The 17,700-nt window shown below is 35.0% G+C and overlaps 1 protein-coding gene and 1 pseudogene across 4 annotated transcripts in view; one reads left to right on the forward strand and one right to left on the reverse strand.

Moving 5' to 3' along the window:
* Window positions 1–1,292: 1,292 nt before the first annotated feature.
* The window catches only part of ZFR (zinc finger RNA binding protein), a 99,610-nt gene continuing 83,202 nt past the window's right edge, over window positions 1,293–17,700 (reverse strand). For 2 of the 4 annotated variants that reach the window (XM_077116919.1, XM_077116916.1), the window contains 3 exons: window positions 9,320–9,431; window positions 9,103–9,200; window positions 1,293–2,849 (listed from right to left, as the gene is read on the reverse strand). In XM_077116919.1, the coding sequence (XP_076973034.1) occupies window positions 2,670–2,849; window positions 9,103–9,200; window positions 9,320–9,431 (390 nt within the window). In that variant the 3' untranslated portion in view covers window positions 1,293–2,669. Of the gene's footprint in view, window positions 2,850–9,102; window positions 9,201–9,315; window positions 9,432–17,700 lie in introns of all 4 variants that reach the window. The other 2 variants (XM_077116920.1, XM_077116918.1) reach the window with 1 other exon arrangement.
* On the forward strand, window positions 3,217–5,061 carry LOC143646357 (alpha-N-acetylgalactosaminide alpha-2,6-sialyltransferase 2 pseudogene; annotated as a pseudogene).

A 17,700-nucleotide genomic window follows, 5' to 3' on the forward strand; every position in this document is an offset into this window, starting at 1 on the left:
AGGTTATTATTTCATCCAAGATGGGTAATGTGGATCTTGCTATAGATGTTACAGAAAAATTATTTTACTAAAATATTTAAGTGGAACTAATTGTATTTCGAGATGAGGATACCTAAACCATATGCAAAATGTTGAGTTGTATATATTTTTAGACCATAACTGTAAGGTTAAGGGGGAAGCCTGACAAAATGTTAAGCATAAACTTTGAAATCTGAGGCTCAACTTCAACTCTGTCACATTTTTAAATAGATGCATGACCTTTAGTTATTTAACCACTTTGGGCTTCAGTTTGCTCATCTGAAAAGTAAGGAATATAGCATCTTTACTTGATATTATTGTTACAACTATTTTAAATAGAAAAACATGTGAAAAGACCTAGCCTGGTATCTTCCATTAATGCATAATAAACGTCAGTTCTTTCCTTCCCTCTTATAAGACAATGCTAAGAAACAAAACTCCAAAATTTTACTAGATGACTAGATATCCAGAGCAAAATTAGAACCAGAAATCAAATTTAGAAATAAATGAAAATGGGAAAATCTTGCTCCTCACAGAAGGTATACGGTTCAGGTCCCAACCCCTGGTTCTGTGGGCATGGAACCCATTTAAAAGAAGGGCCTTGGTAGTGATTGCATACTTTGGATGGTTTGTATGATGTGTAAATATATCTCAATAAAATTGTATAAAAAAAAAAGGAAGGGCCGTGGAAGATATTAGTCAAGGCTGTGTCCAAAGTGAATGAGAGTGGGCCTTAATCCAATATGGCTGAAGTCCTTACAAGCAATGAAAATTGGGCATGAAAGGAGTAACCATGGGGAGCAGACAGAGCTAGAAGTCAATGGAACCTGGAAGATAAAGATGATGCCATGTGCACTGCCATGTGATGGAAAAGCCAAGGAACCCAAAAGACTGCCACAGAACCAGAACATACTGACCCTGAGAGGGAAGCAAGACTCTACATTTTGAAACTGAGTCGATAATTTCTTGTTGTTAAGCCAAACCATTGTATTTAACAGCTGAGAAACTAAAACAGATGGTATGTGACAAACTCGGGAGAAGAACATGAGTCTCCTGTTATATTTCTTCAGTGGTTCCTATCCCGCTGAGAATCTCGGAAGATTCTGACTCTAAAAATAAATCAAACCAATACAGTATTGAGTCATAAAATTTTCTGGAAATTATGTGCTCAGGCAACTAACAGTTGTCAAGAATAACAAGATGTAAGTACCCAATAAATTTGAATATGGTTTTACTGAAGCATAAATCATTCTAACATATATAATACATTTAAGTCATTGTATGAATTTAAATTTTTATTTATGTATTTCATTGTAGTGCTGTGACAACAAAATGACTTCTGTATACCAGAGCATACACACATCAACAGTAAGATGTAACTTTTCATTACACCACTGCTAGAATATTTAGCTTTCTTATAGGAGACATAAGCATGTAAGATGGCCACACTAAATAATTTTCTGTTTTTTTTTTTAAATCTTAATTTTCTGTCAGTAATACTTTATCAACCTCACCATTAATAGAACTGTAAATTTGTAAATTATCTGGGTGATGGAGTGTTGAGGGGGTGGGGAGAAATCATTCAACTGTGTTAAACTGCAGTAGTTGCTAGCGTAATCTTACACACATCAATAAGGAACTGTCACCATAATTAAGGGCTAGTTATTGTTGTTAGTTGCACAATGATAAAGTTCTTTTGAAAATATTGGTTAGCCCACTTTCATTTTAGTGAAAAATGCCCTTTCCACTTATACAGAAGAAAAAAAAAACCAGAAAGTTATTTTTGGCCTTGCTATGTCAAAAAGTCAACTGTACAAAGATCTACGTGTTAAACCTAAAATTATAATTTTAAAAGTCTATTAAAAACAAAAGTGTCATGCATTTCTTAAATCAATTATGCAGAGGCTTTAAAATTGTTGCAAGACCATATAGTATATATTAGCTTTTATACTGCTAATGCACAACTAACGCAAACTTGATTAGATTAACAGAAATCTGTCTTAATTACACCTTTATATATCACACTAGAGAGACAAATGCCACAAGATCTGCAGAAATATTCAGTTCTGAGCATTCAAATGGCAGGGTAACTTTCTGTGTTGTAATCCTTCACATACAGAATAACAAAACAAAAGGAGAAAAGTTTCGCAGTCTCACGTTACAAAAAAACGCACTGCTGTAAAATATTAAGAAGGGGTAAAGGATATCATCTATAACTCAAAAGTAACTTACAACTAGTGTCAAAGAGCAAACAAAACCTCTAAATAAAAATATCAAAATACACAGAGCAACTGAAGCACAAATACTGCATTAAATACAGAGAGACTTAATAAGACAATGTACTAGTTATGAAAAGACACAAAAATAGGGGGAGCTAGGGCAACCAGTAAATAAAACCAAAATAATGGGAAAAAAATCTCAACCAGTTTTTCCCCTAGTCGGAGCACAATATTTTTTTTTGGTGTCTTTCCATTCATATAATACCTAACACTGTACATTAAGTTTTTAATATCATAGAAAAACTTGGTTCTTCCATGATATTCTTTAAATTCTTGATAATTTTTTCAAAGTAGACATTATTATGAATGAAAAACAGCCAACCCACGGGCACCTGTTCTTTTTTTTTAACACTGAAGATTTACACAAACTTTTTAAAAGTTATCATAATCTTTTTTGTCTTTTTTCCCCTCAGCTTCAAATCCATCAATTCCATCGCTATCCCTTCTTCGTTTCCTGTTGTTGTGGATGTTAAAACGCTGGCTCATTTGGGGTAATGGATCCATGCCTAGAACTTTGTGTATCTGGCGGAATGCAAGAAGTCTCAATGCAAACTGAAACAAAGAAACAGAATTCAGAATTAATTTAAAAAGCCAAAATATTAATCCTTATTAAGCATATTCCCACTGCCCCATAAAACAGCCCAAAAAGGCATTTTGAGAAAAAATACCTCAAATAACATTATTTCACAACTGAAATGCTCCATATTTTATGGAGTTTTTATTTGAAGGATTTTCTGGATACATGTTATTGTTTTATAAGATATAAGTTTATAAATTAGTTCTTTTAAAAAATTAATATCATATTTGCTAAAAACAAAGCAAAACAATGCTACCAATCCTGAAATAATACAGAACAAACCTCACTGAGACTGAACTCCTCTTTGGTTCATATTCTCATTGTTTCACACTTTTTCTATGAATGTCCATGTGCAGAGGCTCAGGTATCAATTCCACATCAAATGTTTTCGATCCTCTTGGTAAAGGACCTATTAAGCTATGAGCTTAATAGTATTAGAATCAAAGTGACACCCTGTTGTTTTCTAAGGCAAGAGATGGCAAACTTTGATAGTGAACCACATCTTATCTCTTGCTTTTAAAAATCTCATGTTTTGTCTCCCTCTAAACTTCTAAGGCTTAAGCATGATGCTAATGTCTATTCTAATTTTAATTTTAAATTTACCTCCAGCCAGAAATTATTTAGCATTCACCATAAGCAATCTTTAAAAATGTATTGATGCACCTGCCCAGCCTGGACTCATAGCATCAGGTGCACAGCAGCGTGGGTGTGGTTCCCAGCTCTCTAAGTCCCTGGACAGAGGCAGTACTGAAGAAACACTGGGGACTCCACATGCTGAAACTACGTTCTGGGCCCTAGTGTGTAGTCCACAGTGGCATCCAGCTGCCTGTTTCCCCCAGGGCAGGGAGCTGAGCTGCAGGTGAGGAGGTGTCATGAGGAGACGAAGTAGACAGGCTGAGCAGGAGAGCTGCTTCCTTGAGTCCTTCCCTGCCTAGTTCACCTAGATTGCTCTCCCTTACCCTCCCCCAGGGCTGAATGGAGCTCCCCAGAGTCTTTCGGCTGCTGCTCCTGCCTGTGGCTACCTGCTCTGGAACTGTCTTCTCCTTGTACTTTTTGGTGGTGGAGCCAGGGGCACTACATCATCTCAAGCATCCTTTAGGACCTAAGGCATTGAATACTGGCACAAGAGAGCTTTCCCTCTGATTCCAGATAACCCTCCTTTGCACTACTTCACCATAACTCACAAGCTGCCAACCTTCAGTTGCCTACTTCCACAAGCAAATTCAGTCTTTTTAAGAGGTAGCACTGTGTCAAAATCTCCTTTAACTCACCTTTCAGGCCCCTTATCCCCAGCCTCCTTCTGGGGTCTGTCTGGTCTTTCCACTCCAGTGCTGCTGGAGGGAGTGGTCTCTTCACCAGGAACACTGGGAGGGCCTGAGCCAGCAGAAAGCGCCGTGCAGCTGGCAGGAGCTCTCCTACCAAGCTGCTGCCCCTACCCTGAACCTCCTGAATGGCTTGGGGAGCACAGAGATCTTTGCTGCCTCCAAAGAGCTCCTCCAGACTACATATGGTGTGCCATGATAATTACAGAGGTATCCTAGTTGGTTCCCAGCAGAGCCTGAACATCGATATCCATGACTATGTGTTCAGACTCAATGGAGCTTTAACCAAAGGCTTCGAACATGATAAAGAACTGCCTTATTTCCTATTCGAACTTGGACTTTACCTTTAAGTTGCAAGGACAAGTATCCACTACCAGGTGATACTGAGATTGGACATTCTGGGTATGCCTGTCTTGAGGCCCCTGATAAAGTGGACAGACTTCAGGCTTATTCTTTGGGCTTGAAGCCTCTGTCAATAAATTCAAGCTACTACATTCAGATTTCATCTACCCGAAAGAGAGGTTTTTGAAATCAAAGATACTAAACACAAATTTTGAAGACTTATACATGTTTAGTACTGGGGCTCTCATGCTGCTGACAGCTTTGCGTACCAGGTTAGTGCCTATGGATTCATCACAAGCACTATTAGAAAATTTCTGATCACTATTTCAACCAAAAAAAAAAAAGAAAAAAAAAAAAAGAAAAAAAACCCGGGAAACCAGGGATATCCTATGTAAACCACAACCTGCTTCTGGGAGCCACCCTGTAAAGGATCCTGCACAAGTTATCATTCAGTTGTACTCTAATGCTGACCCCAAAAGTCCTGGAGCCTGTGGCTTCTCCTTTCAAACCTCCGCTCAAGTAGCCAAAGCCTTTTTCATCTTTTCAACCTATGAGGGGCTATAAGCCCCTACTTCCCACACTCTTCTTCGCAACAAAGGATGAAAGGGTGGCTTCATTACTGTCATTAAAACCTGTTCAATGTGGGATACCCAATGTTGTCTTAGACTCATCTAAGAAAATTTGCCTCTGGTTCTGAGATACGCACACTACTTTGCTAGATTCATTTTAACTGATGATAATGCTCCTATTTTGTGACCTTCACTAGCAAGGAGCAGAACTAACCTAAGAATGTTACTGGAGCAACTCAGGGCCTATTAAGACACAGCAGCAGTACAGGCAAATGCACACGGCCCAATCAAGATCCACCCACTACTCTGTCGAAACAAAGGAAACACTAAAACAATTTTTCAACAATTCAAGGATGTCTTAAGAACACATTCAACTTACTTCTTTCTCACAGACTCCTCATGATAAAGTGAGAACACAAAAGAAAAGGCAGAATGTAATTTTGAGACTATATAATTGCAAAAATAATGATCCCCCCCAAATATATATATATATATATACTGAAACTATACTGGTTCTCAATGACTCTATATTGTTCTCTGTGAGTGGACACTGCCCAAATAACACATTGCACAAAACATGCAAGTAATATGAAATGTCTAAACTACAAAAACAAGATAATGCTGAATGAGTAACTTATGGGAATATGCTAGTGAAATATTGATCATTAAGCACCAACTTTAAGCAAACAGCTTTCTACTATAGAAATATAACTAGCCTAAGCATAAAATATTGTTTCTGATTGGCTGACCAAGATACCTATGATAAAAAATAGAAAAATCCCTGTTACCTAATGAACTAAAAAACATTTTTATTGCCTAGCTATTTCTATGCTAGAGTATCTTAGGCAGCAACACCAAAAAGTTTCATGGAAACTTAAGACTAGAGGGAACTTTAATTTGTAATTTTAATTTTTACAATTACTTCATTAAAGTTGACTGTTTTCATTGTAGTGTTATATTATTCAATGTAACTGTTTATACTTTTTTTATTGAGATATAATTAAGAGTCCCTTTTATCAAAAGTGTACAATTCAGTGGTTAGTATACTCATGAAGCTGTTCAACCATCATTACTATCTATTTTCAGACATAATTTTATCACCCCAAAAGAAATATACCCATTAATACTAACTCCCCATTCTCCTACCCATGGACTCTGACAATGACTAATCTATTTTCTATCTCCATAGATTTGTCTATTCTGGACATTATTTCATATAAATGGAATCACACAATATGTGGCTTTTGTGTCTGGCTTCTTTCACTTAGTATAATGATTTGCTTTTTAAAATCTAAAGTTTTTATTTGATGCTATGGACAGGAGAAGTTTAGGGATGATGGACAGTTCAGATTTAACATGCTCTTTTCATGAGTAGATCGAGGAAATGAAATGGAAATATAGAACTTAGAGATCTACAGTCTAAAAGTAATGGTTTCCAACTCTTACTTTTGGTTGAATAATTTTCTCCTGTACAGATATACCAAATTTTGTTTACTCATTTATCAGCTGATGGATATTTGGGTTGTTTTTACTTTTGGACAGTTACATGAATAATGCTGCTATGAACATTCATTTACAAGATTTTATGTGAACCCATGTTTTCTAATCTCCTGGAGTGAAACTACCGAGTTGTAGGGTAATTCATATGTACCTTTTTTGAGGAAGTGTCAAGGCTGTTTAGCCCAGTTTTAATCCCTGTTAATTTTCTTCAACTGAGTGATACACTGAGAATTTTCCTGTCCCAAAACTTTTTCCCCCCAGATTTAGATAATCACAGTTCCTTAAAACTGTGCCTGAGTCACCTGTTTTTCAAATCCTCAAAGTCCCCCAATCATCTGCATTCAGGACTTGATAGAGTACTCTATTTTGTTTGCAATTATTAGGGAATTATTGCCAGAACTGAGGCTTCTCTATCTTTTGTTTAGCTGTTAATGTTAACTTCCTGTGATGAGAACTAATACTGAGAGACATACAAAAGCTCTTTTCCAAAGATAAACAGAATACTCTATTCTTCTGCATTAACAGAAAATAACCAAAGATATCCAGCATATAATAATGAATATTAATAAATTTCTACCACAGGAATATTGTCTATTCTAATTCCAAGAGTTTGTAAATGGAGGAATCAACTCTAAACGTACCTTTTTAAAAATGCATTGATCTACTGAACACCCATAAAAAGGGAATTGAGAAAACGACAAAGGGTATACCTGGCAGAGGCAACATGAAAAGGATCACCGGAGAAAAGGACATTCAGAGGTGTATTAAAACAAAGATGAACTTACAGAAGGAAAAGAGGAATAGCTCCAGACAGAGACAAAAAAGGGAAGAGAAGCAACAATGCCAAATTTCTATTTGTTTCTATAAGTCACCAAGAAACTGAAATTGACATTGGTTCAATCCATAGTATTTATTCAGATTTCATTAGTTATACATGCACTCATTTGTTGTATGCATACAGTTCCACACCATTTTATCATGTTTAGATTAGCATACATATATACCACCAGAAAATACTCATCGCCGTAAGACTACCTAGCTACACCCACCCACCCTCAATTTCTAACTCTTAGAAACCATTAGTCTGTTCTCTATCTTCATAATTATCTTTCCCCCCCCACAAATGTTACATCAATAGAATCAGACAGTACATTAACTCCTTCATTTTTTCTTTTCTTTTTTTTTTTTTTTTTTTTTAACATGGGCAGGCTCTGGGAACTCCTTCATTTTTTAATAAAAAAAATTTTAACTAGCTCCTAAAACCAGATCATTTTCTTCAAGGTCAGATTAAAAATAAAAATTGCAATAAATAAATAAATAAATAAAAATTGCTTTCCTTTCAACTGTAAATTCTATTAGTTTTCAAATGCCCTATTTCTAACCCTAATTTTCTTTTCCCTTAAATTTGTAACTAACTCCTTCCTTCTTCAAGTACAAAAGGAAGGAAGAAAAACCATTTAGGGCAACTACCTTTTCCCCTAGAAAATTAAACCCAAAGAAATAAAAACTAAACTAAACTAAATTTGTCTCATACACAAGAACTGGCCATCTTGTGAGTCTGTCAGATATCCATAATACTGTTATTACCCTTCCCCCCCCATACATTTTTGGCACAACAATTTACTTTATTCCAAACTCTTGACATATTCCAAATTCTCTTTGAAGAATAAATCAAGGTCTTAAATCCAACAACTTTCAATTGCCCCATAGTGAATTATTACTATTCATGGCTAATACACTTTATTTTTTTTAAACTCAGTACATTTCTGGAATCAAAAAAGGAAAGTGATAATTCTAGACGGGCTGATTTTTTTCATTCATTAGTTTCACATAGTTTTTCTTTCCATAATTCTTTGTCTAACAGATTGATAACATGGTAATGACTACAATAGCTAACATTAAGATCCTTTCATAAGCTCGGCGCTACCATAGTTACACATTTAATTTTCACAACAATCCTGTTTGAGGCAGATACTGTTTTTATGCCCATTTCATAGATGAGGTTCTCAGAGCAGTTCAGAGAATTTCTCAAGGTCATACACTAACGTATGGCAGAGGTGGTATTCAAACCCAAGGATTCTGATTCCAAAACACACATTTTAATTACTAAATTAGATGGCCTTTCCAGTAGCAGGAGAAGCTAAATTATAACAATAATGACGATAAACCACACAGCATATCGCTTCTGTGCAACCAGAAGACATAAATAGTTCTTTACTGATCTTGGACTTGATATATTACCTAGCATACATAATTTAACAGAGACACTGAAAATACTATTATATTTGCATTCACTTAGATACATAATTAATTTAAATATTGAATAGTAAAATCTAATGCAAGGTAACTTTCTTAAATTCCCTCTAAGGACTTCCTTATCTTTTAGGAAGCAGAAGATGAATATTATGCAATGACTTTTTCTAAAAGACAATTAAAAAAAAAAAACCTTCAGGAGAGCCACCCAACAAAGTTTTGGAATTAGAAACACACAGTACCTGTGCACTGGATGTGATGTCTTCACGCTGCTGGTCAGTCATTGTTGCCAAGGTATCAAAAGGGTCCTTTTCACAAGGATCCAGAAGTCCAGGACTACCTGTAACAACAATCACCATAGGGGAGAAAAAGCCTTGAAATTAACCATTTTTAAAAGAAGAGTATCCGTTTAACTATCAAACTGAAAAACTAAAACACTAAGTATTAAGTAAAACTTGCCTTTAAGAATAATTCCTGAAGAAATGCACTCAAAAACTCTTCTCAGTGCATCCCCAGGGCTCTGTGGGCTAGAAGCACTACTGATTGCTTTCTCTACTAATAACTCCATTGCCTAAAAATAAAAATATAAACATGTTTAACAGCTCAGAGACCAAAGGAATTACTCATTTTCAAATGCTAAAATAACAAAACTACTTATGTAAAGTGTCATTAAAAATTTTAAAGATTAAAAAAGTAAAACAGAATGAAAAAAAACAAAAAATTTTTAAAATCAAGTAATGAAAACAAAACTAAAGTACGAAACTTGAATTTCAAAAAGATATTGACAATTGTGCTTAATGAAAAAAAGCAAAAGGTTAAGATTTTTTGCTGTTACTTACTATTAAAATATGACATCCCTTATTATTAAAAAATTGAAAATAACAAGCATTGGAGACGATGTAAAGAAATAGGAACCCTTATGCATTGTTGCTGTGTACATAAAATGATGTAAAACTGGAAAACAATTTGGTAGTTTCTCAGAAAGTTAAATATAGAATTACCATATGACATGGCAATCCCATTCTAAGTATATACTCCAAAGAACTGAAAGTAGGGATCAAACAGCTACCTGCACACTGATGCTCTTAGCAGCATTATTTGTAATAGCCAAAAAGTGGAAGTGACATAAGTGCCCATCAACAGATGAAAGGATAAAAAAAATGTAGTGTAGGGCAGGTCACGGTGGCTCAGCAAGCAGAATTCTCGCCTGCCATGCAGGAGACCCAGGTTCAATTCCTGGTGCCTGCCCATGTTAAAAAAAAAAAAAAAAAAAAAAAGGTAATGTTTACATTCAATGGAATATTAATCAGTCATAAAAAGGAATGAAGTTCTTATATATGCGATACTATCGAAGAACCTTGAAGACATCATGCCAAATGAAATTTGTGAAACACAAAACGACAAATATATGATCTCACTTACATGAAATACTTAGAATAAGAAAATTCAGAGTCAGAAATCAGAATACAGGTCACTGGTCACTGGAGGCAGGGATGGAAAAGGGGGACTTAATGCTTAATTGGTATCAAGTTTCAGTTTAGGATGATGGAAAAGTTTTGGTAAAATGGTACTGATGGTAGCACAACACTCTGAATATAATTCACACCACTGAATTAGTGGTTAAAACAAGAAATTTTGTATTTGTATTATGTTGCCAAAATAAAAATAAGTAACAACCCACAGAACTGTACAATACACAAAGAGTGAACCCTATTGTAAACCACAGACCTTAGCTTAAAGAACATAACTATAATAATATTGGTTTATCAATTATAACAAATATACCACATTACTGTAAAATGCTATTAATAGGGAAAACTATGTGCATGTGGGGTAGGGGTGGGGATGCAATACTGCTACCCTGTACTAGTTGCATGATTTTCTGTTCATCTATAACTGCTCTAAACAAATTAAAATTAAAATATGTAATAGTCTTTAAAATTCATTAGCTTTTTAGGGACCATACACATTAATTCTTTAATACCTATGGGCTGATGATGTTAGGCAATTAGAACAGGATAATATTTGTCTTTTCTTTACAAACAATAGCTATTTAATAAATTTTCATTTGATGCACAACTGGACCACTATTATCCCTACGGATAACACAAACTAAGCTTTCACTGTAAATTACATTTCAGAGACTCAAAATCTAAACCAATGTATAAAAGACAAAAATAAACGTTCATATATAGCAGCCAACCAAGGAAGTATTTTGAAGGGTCAAAGAGAGATATAATTCACATACCATCAGAGCCATCCTTTTAAAGTATACAATCAGTGGGTTTTAGCATACTCACAAAGTTTCACAATCACCACCACTATCTAATTCTAGAACATTATCACCCATTAAAGAAACCCCATGCCCATTATCATCAGCCATTCTCTAGACCTTGGCAACCACTAAACCATTTTCTATCTAAAGATTTGTCTGTTCTGGATTTTCCATATAAGTGGATCCTTACAATACATGGCTTTTTGTGTCTAGTTTCTTTCACATAGCATAATGTTTCCAAGGTTCACCCATGTTGTAGCTTTTATTTAGATTTTGAATTGAGACCACCAATAGCAATTCAAAGAAACTAACTTGGAACTACAATGCAATCTGTAAAGTAACACTGAAGTTGAAGATATTTTAGTGAGAATCCACTTTTAGTTATTTTACTAAAAAATGTCAAAGACTTCATCAGAGGTAAAAGCTACATTTCCCTATTCATTCCAAGACTGTTACTCAGATCTCAAGTACAACTAATTCTAAAATGTCTGCAAACATGGAGACTGCAGTCCCAAACAATTATATAAGATATGGAACTTAAAGATTGAGTGTGCATTAACAGCCATGAAAAATTAGATAGCTGCCAGCACGAGATAAAAAAAAACAAAAGCAAATAATGGATGTAAATTACAATGAAAGAACTAAAATGGTTCAGGAAACAAACCTACAATGAAACTAAATTAACTATCTGAGCCTTCTAGAGTCAATGCTTGTGAAGGAAGCAATTTTAAAATATAAAATTTTAAACATGGTTTTTCCCCAAGCAGATATGTACAATTATGACAGCAACAAGAAGACTACATATAGTACATGAACTCTTATTATGCATTCAAAAGTAAAAGGGTAACATCAAAGATGAACAGAAGCAAATTAGAAAATGGTATTTTACAGGCCAAGTGAAAGGATCTTTGAGGGTAGAATTATGTTTTTAAAAAAAGCTCTATGAAGAGTGATTTGAAATTTAGGATTGGCACATTAGCTTAAAAAACACTTAAGTTTTTTTTTCCCTTCCCATCTCTAGCAGCTTATAAAATGTCAGGCATAGTCCTAAGCACTTTACATGTGCAATTTCATTCAATTCTCAAAACCTTTTGAAAAAGATGCTATTTTAATTTTGAAGATGAAAAATAGTATGATTTGAGTCCATATCTGGCTCAAAGCCTGTTTTCTTTTTTAATTAATTAAAATTTTTTTTTAAATACCAAAAAACACCAAACAAACACAAACATTTGTGACTTTTGATCATTCCATTCTTTTGTTTGTTTTTTAACCACCATTATTTCTCAGTAAGTATCTTTCATCAATGGGTGATCCAGAAAGACAATACTAATTTCTTAAATATTAGTTTCAAGCTCTGAAAGAGGTAGGAGTGCCATATTTCAAAACACATGATGAGACTGTGGTAACACAGGCACTCTCACTGGTTGGAGTGTAATCTAGTAAAGCCTTTTTCAGAGCACAGTTGACAAACCATCAAAATTTTAAAAGGTACATACCAGTCAACCTAGCAGTGTCAGTAATAAGAATTTAACACACGGTTTTATACTTAAGAAAAAAAATCAGTGCTCTTGTTTTATTTGTAAGGGACTGAAAACAACCTAAATCAAGAGGCTGGTTAAACAGTAGTCGTCATCCTTACTGTTACAGCCAACACTTAACTGAATGTTTATCATGCACTAAAAAGTACTGTTCTAAGCCTTTATGTATATTAACAAATTTAACTGTCATGTATAGTAACGAATTTAATTGTCACAGTCACCATCTGGAGCTATATAAATACATATACCAGCTGACATCAGATTAATGCTGACACACAAAACAGCTTTTAAAGAGGATGTTATATTTTTGTAATACACAGCACCTCATTTAATACTCAACAATTCTCAATAAAAACTGTCAGGCCTTAATAGGACAAAAAAAGTTTGCTTATAGCGTTTGGTGATTTGGGTGTGTGCATATGCAAGACTGTTTCTGTAAGGAGATATGCAAATGATGAGTTACGATTTTTTGGTTAAAGTGAATGAGATGAGACATTTCAAGTACAATTTGCATATTCTTTGCCCTGAGATGTCAGTGTCTTATTTCAAAGCTCTTCACTGAATCTATCAGTGAAAGCCAGGAACTTTCTTACTATAAGCCACTACCACTGAAATCTAAATTACAAATATCCTTGAAAATCCAATAAAATGTGTGGAAAGAAATGTTAAACCACATATTTCAACTGCCATTAGAACAAAAAGCCACTTCTCCAGCTTTGGGAACAGTTCTTTTATATTTGACAGATCATTCTTTTTTGTATACTTCTTCACCTTAGCTGTGTTTAGAAATAAATAACAAACACATTAAAAAGTTATCTATACGCCTTCTGTAAAACTGCAACAGGTATACCATTCTAAAAGAGGTTTTGTTACTATATGCAATTCTGGTATCAGACCAACTTTACAACAAAAGTCTACAATATTTTATTTCATCACTATGGACTCAGGGCAAAATAGAAACTAATTTGAAGACAGAATACCATTTTCAATGCTCATTGTGATGGTAAATAAAAAGCAATAAAGGTAGATATTGTTATGTAAAATCTGTTCAAAGCAAGTAATCTGAATGCTAAATAAAACTGAAGATAATAAAAGTTCACAATAATTTCAAATTTATGAAAATCAAGGAGAAAAGATATAAGGTGATAGCACAAAGCCAAATCTCAAGATCTCTCGCCTCCCCCCACAAATGCTCATGATTAAAGAAATATTTTTACAACTGAAATCATACAGAGGGAATGCCCTGTAAAAGACGTAAAATTTCCAAGAAATTTGGGTAATGCTCTATGCAGTTCTTAACTTAGTTTGCCAGAAAGAAGATGCAGGTAGAGTTGGTAGTTGAGTGACAGAAATCCAATCACCAAACTTCAACTTGGAGAGAGCCAGAGTGAGTCACACTGCAGGCGGGCAGAAGAAATTTTCCTAAAAGTAAACCTTCCCCTCGTTGACTCCCTTCCTCTCACCAGAGAAAGGAAAAACACTAGACTTTACAATCCTGGGAATGCTTTGTTCCGGCAAGAAAGGAAGAGCAGAAGAATCATAATTATCCATGTCCAATTATCTCCTATAATAAACAAACACTTGGAAAAAAAGTAGATCAAAGAACATATAAAGTAGATCTTCCAAAGGAATGAGAGATAGGAAAAATGTATTATCAAAGATGCTATGAATTCTCAACAGAAGGGACCCAAATTAGCTTCACATACCCCAAACCCTGTTTTGCTTCAGAGAAGTAAAGGCAACTCCTGATGAAAGGATATGGTACAATAGGGTCAGGAAACAAATGTAGTAGATTCTGTAAAGGCAAAGGTTCTAGGACCCCATCCTGGGTTTGAACAACTGTCTGAAGCCTAAAGGTATAAGTATATTCAATAAAGGCAGGAGAGGGAATAACTCATATGTGCTAACAAGGCTGCATGTAGCCAAGTCCTACTCCTCTCTACAGACAATCAACCAAGCATAGCTCACAGGAAAAGAAAAAGGAAAGGTATCAAGAAGGTGGGAGTAGAATCAAAGAGAATTGTCTTTTCAATGTGTTAGCAGACCGAAAAAAAAAGACTGTAACTGTACTGCCTACTTTAAAGACTAACAAGATGAAAAACCAAAAACAAGACAGCATGACATCTTTGTATATACGTGGAACATAGCATAAAAGAAGAGATGAAAATCTATTCTGGAAGAACCTTAACTTGAGAAAAGGAAGATACAATACGTAAATATTTTGAGTTATAAGAGAACTTAATGCGTATGTAAAGCCAATAAAACTAAGAGATTAAAATTGATGAAAATACTGCAGAACTGAGGAAACAAACTGAAATGTGAAATAACATTACAGAACTAATAAACGAGTTATAAGAGAAGAAACAATTCCAGGGGACACAAGAGAAAAGAGGACAAATATTAAAACATATATAAAGATAATAGATATACTTCAATAGATATAGTTCAAAGACAATTCAACATAAGGATAACTGGTGGCCCTAAAACAGAATTATATTTAATTTTTTAATTTTTTTAAAAAAACAACAAACGCAAATATTCTTAACTTACGATCATTCCATTATACATATATAATCAGTAATTCACAATATCATCAGATAGTTGCATATTCATCATCATGATCATTTCTTAGAACATTTGTATCAATTCAGAAACAGAAATAAAAAGACAACAGAAAAAAATATCATACATACCATACTCCTTACCCCTCCCTTTCACTGATCACTAGCATTTCAATCTACTAAAATTTATTTTAACATTTATTCCTCCTATTATTTATTTTTATTCCATGTTTTACTCGTCTATTGATAAGGTAGATAAAAGAAGCATCAGACACAAGGTTTTCACAATCACAGTCACATTGTGAAAGCTATATCATTATACAATCATCTTCAAGAAACACGGCTACTGGAACACAGCTCTACATTTTCAGGCAGTTCTCTCCAGCCTATCCATTATATTTTGGCTAACAAGGTGATATCTACTTAATGCGTACGAATAACCTCCAGGATAACCTCTCAACTGACTCTGTTTGGAATCTCTCAGCCATTGACACTTTATTTTGTCTCATTTCACTCTTCCTCCTTTTGGTCGAGTAGGTTTTCTCAATCCCTTGATGCTGAGTCTCAGCTCATTCTGGGATTTCTGTCCCACAATGCCAGGAAGGTCCACACCCCCGGGAGTCATGTCCCACGTAGACAGGGGGAGGTCAGTGAATTTGCTTGTTGTGTTGGCTAGAGAGATAGGCTACATCTGAGCAACAGAAGAGGTTCTTTTGAGGTTGACTCTTAGGCCTAATCTTAACTAGGCTTGACCTATCCTTTGTGGGGTTAAGTTTCACATGAATAAACCCCAAGATTGGGGACTAGCCTATAGGTTTGGTTGTCCGCACTGATTGTGAGAATATCAAGAATTCAACTTGGGGAAGTTGAATTTTCCCCCTTTCTCACCATTCCCCAAAGGGGACTTTGCAAATACTTCTTTATTCACTGTTCGAATCAGTAAATTTGATTTTTTTATTCACTGTTCAAATCAGTAAATTTGGGATTTATCGGGACATCACTCTGGACAACAGAATCTCATGCCCTACTCAAGGTTCCATGTACTTATGGTGTTTAAATAAGCTGTCTACGTAAGTTATATTAGGAAATGAACTAGTCAAAATATAAATTTTATACCAAATAAACATGTTTTGCTTTATTCTCACACATAAGTTAAAATTTTAAAACATTACCATCTATTTTCAACACCCTGCAGTAATGACATTCCTTTGTTCTTCCTCATGCAAAAACATTTTTTTAATTTGTACATTTAGTCACTATCATTATACACTCTAGGCATTCCTAGATCATACCATTTCAGTCTTTATCATCTATCTTTCTTTCTGTTTCATTTGTGCTCCCAGCCCTCCTCTCTCACATTCTCACATTCAGCTTCATTCAGTGTAAAACAGAACATTAACTAGACTTTATGGAAAAGTGTTTCCCACCCTTAAATGAAAAAGAAATAGAATCTGCAAAACAAAAGAAGAGAAATGTTTTTAAGAAAATTGGATACTGAACAATGTTTCAAGACCTAATTGGTTAAGTTACTGCAATTCAAGGATAATGAAATAATCCCCTATGTGTTAGTTAGATTCAGTTGTCAACTTGGCCAGGTGAGTGTACCTAGTCTTGTTGCTGCGGACATGAGCCAACCGTATGTGAACCTCATCTGTTGCCAATTACATCAGCAGTCAGGTAGGAGGTGTGTCTGCTGCAATGAGTGACATTTGACTTAATTGGCTGGTGCTTAAATGAGAGAAAGCAATGTAGCACAGCCTAAGCAGCTGGGCATTCCTTATCTCAGCACTTGCAGCTCAGCCCAGGCCTTTGGATATGTGGAAAGAAGTCACCCCGGGGAAAGTTGTTGGAACCCAGGGGCCTGGAGAGAAGACCAGCAGAGACCATCCTGTGCCTTCCACGTAAGAAAGAACCTCAGTGGAAAGTTAGCTGCCTTTCCTCTGAAGAACCAACAAAATAAATCCCCTTTTATTAAAAGCCAATCCGTCTCTGGTGTATTGCATCCCGGCAGCGAGCAAACTAGAACACCCTATAAGCAGCCTGCTAGAAGAAATGAGGTAAAATAATTAGGCTGGATTTAGACTTAACCTGGCATCACTCAGTGTCAAAAGAAAATGGAGCAGTATCAACAAATGGAAAGGGAAAAACTGTAATCTAATAATGTATTTCTTATTAAAGTAAAGGCATTTAGCAGACTCTCAAACATGAAAGAAATTAAATCAACACTTTTTGGTAAAAACTATTTGACAATAATGGGCAGTCAACCAAGAAATGAAAAGAAGCCCCAATAAGAGACTTAGTGATTGGCAGATAACTATTTAATATAGAATATAACCTCAGAGAATATGACTACAGAAGCTAAATCAAGTTGTTTTTTATAGTTACAGATTTAAAAAGTACAAGTATATAAATTCCCTCATTTTCTAAGTGAAGAGTCAGTATAAAATGAGTAAGATAGATAAACAT

This window comes from Tamandua tetradactyla, chromosome 9 (genome assembly GCF_023851605.1).
Source record: "Tamandua tetradactyla isolate mTamTet1 chromosome 9, mTamTet1.pri, whole genome shotgun sequence".
Lineage (NCBI taxonomy): Eukaryota > Metazoa > Chordata > Mammalia > Pilosa > Myrmecophagidae > Tamandua > Tamandua tetradactyla.